This window comes from Bombina bombina, chromosome 1 (genome assembly GCF_027579735.1).
Source record: "Bombina bombina isolate aBomBom1 chromosome 1, aBomBom1.pri, whole genome shotgun sequence".
Taxonomy (NCBI): Eukaryota; Metazoa; Chordata; class Amphibia; order Anura; family Bombinatoridae; genus Bombina; species Bombina bombina.
In genome coordinates this window covers 1,254,780,965-1,254,786,286 of record NC_069499.1, presented here as the reverse complement: position 1 = coordinate 1,254,786,286, position 5,322 = coordinate 1,254,780,965, and the positions used below count along the sequence as shown (strand labels likewise).

General features: G+C 38.8%; 1 protein-coding gene across 1 annotated transcript in view; it reads right to left on the bottom strand.

The window, feature by feature from the left end:
- The window catches only part of ATP2C2 (ATPase secretory pathway Ca2+ transporting 2), a 337,340-nt gene extending 332,346 nt beyond the window's left edge, over positions 1-4,994 (bottom strand). The window contains exon 1 of the mRNA XM_053719160.1: positions 3,825-4,994. Within this exon, the coding sequence (XP_053575135.1) occupies positions 3,825-4,994 (1,170 nt within the window). The remainder of the gene's footprint in view (positions 1-3,824) is intronic.
- Between the last annotated feature and the right edge of the window lie 328 nt (positions 4,995-5,322).

Genomic DNA, 5,322 nt, shown 5'->3' with positions numbered 1-5,322 from the left:
AAAGTTTGAAATATTGTTAGAATGTCTGTGAGACCATCCTGACTCAAGTTGTGTTTGTGTGATGAACTCTGATTGGCCGTTCCTTAATGTTTCATATCTTAGTAACTTCCTTACACATACCTCCTGGTGATGCTGTAACTTCATTTTTCATGTAGACTTATTTGTAACTCATGGGCCTGTCATGCGGATATGTGTGACGCAGATTTAATATCCGTGATCCGTTAAATATTAATGATTAAATTCTCTTTAATATCTAATACTGTCACATTAGTAAATGTTGTAGACATTTCTCGGTTTAATAACGGTCTGTTTCTTTAATACAAATACACATTTAATATTGTATGTCTTTATTGGTCATAAAATCCATTTCTTGACTTATTGTGAAGTATTGATATTGCTCTATTAAATGTATTTATAATGCACATTGATTGTGTGCTATTGCGTGACATTAGACTCTAATGTTTAAAGATGCTAATCTGGTGTTTCAAGATGCGTTTCCCACGCAATATTTCTGAATGTTCAAATTCAGGTTATAATGTCAGTAACTTGGATAATCTGTTTATAAATTAATTTAATTCATTTTAATTCATTGTATATGTCATTTACAGCTTATACATACAAGATGACAATATGAGTGTATTTTTCCCTGGCTAGAAAGAAACTACGGTTGCCTATACAGTTCATCTCTTAGGTGAAACTTAATGTGGTAATAGATTCAGTTTATGTTTTCTTTACGAATTTATATGTATTTGTTCATTTTGTATACATTGGTAACAATTGATCTGGTGTAACTAACTAAATCAACTTGTCTAATAGAGGAGTCAAAAAACTCAATCTATCAATGCCCATTATTGTGATACTTATCATTTAATACTGACAGCTGCTTCTAATCTGTGACCCTGAGCACTTGCTATTTAAGCCAGTAGCTCCGGGTCACAGATATGTCTATGAGTAAGGCTATTCCCTAAGCCGAAACGCGTAAGACACTTTGTCTTAGGAGCTGTCAGGCTCGTTTTTGTGGATTTTAATGTTTGAGAAATAAAGCTCTAATCTTGATTTAATACAAGTGCCTTGTAGTCCTGCTTGGTCTTTTGCTACATTGATATAAATGTTAAACTACAGGTTTGTTTGTTATTAGTAAATAAACCTCGAGCTTGTATTTGTCTGAAGTGCTCATATATGTTATTGTGCAATGGCGTCTTTATTTTTAAATAGACATTACAAACAAACAATTGTATCAAATGATCTGTAGAGATAGAAAATTGTTTAGACTTTAAAATGTAACTCAATTTATCTTAGTATTTATTTTAAAATACTTTTTATTGAATATTTTTGTAATATACATACAAAGAAAGAAGTACTTTTATCATGACATTCTCATCCCTTCTGGCATATAAGTATTTGGGGCCATTCAACCGTCCCTATGCCCACCTGTATACCTTTCCACAAAACAGAGTGCAAATCACTAACTTGGGCTAACATTCCTTAGCAAATTTTCCCTTTGATCTTAACCTATCTTATATAACCAGAAAGATGGGTCACGTAATTGTGGGATGAGTAGTATTCGTTGCAAACATAATAAAGTCAATTAGTAAAGTACTAGTTGTAAACAAACCAAACAATTTCTCCCTCCATTCATATATAAAACAGTGTCTCTTTTTAAGAATAGTATAGTACCTGAGGGTTGGAGACACTTCTTCCCATGGCGCACCTCCGTCAACCCAGTATCAGCTCATGTGAGTTTCAGACCTTAGACGTCTGTTCCTGTCTACCTATCCAATATAGCCATACTTTTTGTACTGTTTCCCTATTGTTTAGAATTCCTGCTGCTTCCTCGTACATGGTGTAGGTAAATTGTATTTTATTATATATTTCTGTCCATGTTGGTGCGCCTACCTTCCAGTATCTTGCGATACATATTCTTGTGATTGTGCATAGAATTCTAATGAAGGTGTTCAGGTGTCTGTGATAAGTCTCTATGGGTTCATGTAGTAGTGCTTGTTGTATGGTGAGGGTCACCTCCTCATCTATCAACTGGCCTATAAACGAAGATAGTTTATTCCATATTTCTTGCACAGCTATGCAATCCCACCACATGTGTCTGTATGTGCCTTTTTGTCCACATCCTCTGTAGCACAAGTTACTCCCCTGGGGCTTGAAGTGTGCCGACCTAACTGGGGTCAAATACCACCTGAAGGCTGTTTTTAGTGTGTTCTCTTTTAAGTCAACACTTAGTAACCCCTTATCTCCCGATTGAAAAATTAACTCCCACTCCTGTTTATGTTTACTATATCCAGCTCCCTCTCCCATGCTAGCATTACTTGTGTTTTTGGTTCAGATGGGGGGGATTGGATAGATACATATAGCTTGGATATTGAGTGTTTGGGTCTATGTGGGCAAACACTAGAAATTTCTAACGGAGTGGACACCCTACTAGGCGCATTTTTGAGGAACTCTCGGAGAGAAGATTGCAGTTGTAAATATATGAACCATTGTAGCTTGAGGGGGGCGATCTTCTCTTGTAGGTGAGAGAAAGGTATCAGTGTGTTCTTCTCTATAATGTCCGCTACCCTGTAGAGACCTTTGTTTTCCCATTTTTCTAGATGTTTATGTGTATCTCCCTGCAATAGGTATCTAATTGGCATTAGCAATGAGTTTTTAGGGAAGATGTCCTCTCTTTTCCTAGTTGTTGACCATACTTTAATGGTAAGGTTTCTTGTATGTGAATCTGAATGATAGCTATCAACCTTATTCTGTTGTGTGGCCCACAAAATGGAGTCTGGGTATGACCTCCCCTCTAATTCCGCCTCTAGGTTAATCCAAACAGCTTCTCCCTCTCTTTTCAGTATCATTGCATCTTGTGCTAATCTCGCTGCTCTATAGTAGTCCATTAAATTAAGTCCCCCGACCCCTCCCAGTGATCTATGCCTAAGTACTAGGTGTCTAGAAATTCTTGCTATTTTAGTACCTCTTATGAAGGCTGAGAGATCTGTCTGTAGTCTTTCGATATCTGCATTGACAATCTTTATTGGCAGCGCTCTAAATAGGTAGAGCAATCGGGGTAAAATGGTCATTTTGACGGCAGCCAGTCTTCCCATCCAAGAGAAGTTATATTTACGCCATTTTGCTATATCTTGTCTGATTTTTTGAAACAGAGGTGGGTAGTTGTATTTATATAGGTGTTGTGTTTGTTGTGAAAGATGAATCCCTAGGTACTTAAGTGTGTGCTTAACCCATCGAAAATCAAAGTTTAGCTCCAGTAGCTTCTTAGTCTGGTGAGGAATAGCAATAGGGAGGACCTCACATTTGTCCGAATTAATTTTGTAACCTGAGATGGTCGAAAAGGATGTTAAAACTGCATATAGGTTGGGTAAGGAGATGAGAGGTTTTGTAATGGTCAATAGGATGTCGTCTGCAAATAGGGTCAGTTTGTATTCTGATTGTGCTATCTTAACTCCCTCTATGTCTGGGTGCGTTCTAATTCTTGCTGCCAAAGGTTCAATACAGAGCGCGAAAAGCAGGGGTGATAGGGGGCACCCCTGCCTCGTGCCATTAAGTATGGGGAATATAGCAGATCTGTATCCTCCCGCAGTCACCTGAGCTTGGGGTTGCGAGTAGATAGTCTGGATAGCTGTCATGAAGGTGCCCTCAAAGCCCATTCTCAGTAAAACCTTGGTCATATACTTCCAGTCAATCCTGTCGAACGCCTTCTCCGCATCCAGCGATAATAGCAGAGAAGGCGTCCTCTGTCTTTCTAGATGGTAAATAATATTAGTAATTCTGCGTAGGTTATCTGGGGCTTCCCTATCCTTCACGAATCCCACCTGGTCTGGGTGGACCAAACTGGGGAGAATCTCCTTAAGACGATTCGCTAATATCTTAGTAAACAGCTTCAGATCCTGATTTATAAATGAGATTGGGCGATAGTTCTTACATCTTTTGTGATCTCTTTCGGGTTTGGGGATCACCACTATTTTGGCTAGGAGCAGCTCACTCGGGATAGAATTCCCTTCTAATATATAGTTACAGAATTTGGTTAGGTGTGGTATTAAAGTGGCGTGAAACCATTTATAATATTCTCCCGTGAAACCATCGGGGCCTGCTGCTTTACCAGGCTTAAGGTCTTTTACTGCTTTCACCGCTTCCAAGGCAGTTATTGGGGCATTTAGAGTATCCTTTTGTTCTTTAGTAAGAACTTTTAATGGGCTATTTGCCAAGAATGCATCGGTGTGTTTATCTGTCTCTGTGTTATGTAAGACTTTTTTCCCATCATACAATTTGCTATAGAAGGTGGCGAATGTGTCAACTATATCTTGTGGGTTCGAAGTCAGTATTCCCTGCTCCGTTTCTATCGCAGGAATGAATGTAGCTTTGCCTCTTTCCCTAATCTTGTGTGCCATAAATTTATCTGGTTTGTTGGCATAGATGAAATAGTGTGCCTTTAATTTTTGGATTGCTCTTGCAGCCTGGGAGTTTAAAATTTTTGCTAGCATGGTTTTCTTGGTTTGGAGGGTCTGCAATGTTGTCTTTTTCCCTGTTAATTTATGTTGTCTTTCTAGAGTTTCTATCTCCTTTTGTAATTGTTCTAATAGGTGCCTATTTTGGTGATTTAGTCTGGCTTTCTCTTGTATCAGTTGTCCCCTGACCACCGCCTTGTGTGCTGCCCATGTGTTTATAGGGTTATTTGTGGTGTCTATATTTATTCCCCAGTACTCCACCAGCGACTGCAGAATTTTGTCATATCTCTGCGGGTTTTTCATAAGAGTCGGGTCAAAAGTCCACAATCTTTTTCTATTGCTATCTATCATCCCACTTAACTCTAATAATAGAATAGAGTGGTCTGACCAAACACATGTGTGAATAGTTGAGTTCTGCAGTAACGGGTGGAGCGCCTGACTAACATAGATGTAATCCAATTGTGTATAGGTTTTATGAGCCGTGGAGAAAAACGTGGTGTCATTTGTTGCTCCATATAGCGTGTGCCAAGAGTCCATCAGGGAGTGTGGTGTTAGAGAATCCTGTATCGATTTAACTAATCTATTGTGTCTGTGTTGTTTGTTGGATAAGGGAATATGTTTAGTTTCCACTAGTGGGGCCATAGATATATTAAAATCCCCTGCTAGTATAATTTTAGTTTGGGACCATTGAGTTAAGAGATTGGAAACGTGTCTGAAGAAATCATGTTGGTTTTCGTTGGGGGCGTAAATGTTACATAATGTGACCTCAGTATCTAGCATCTTTCCTCTGACTATTAGGTATCGGCCCTCCGGGTCTGCCGAGGTGCTTTCGAGGGTAAAGTCAATAGAGGAATGTATAAGGATT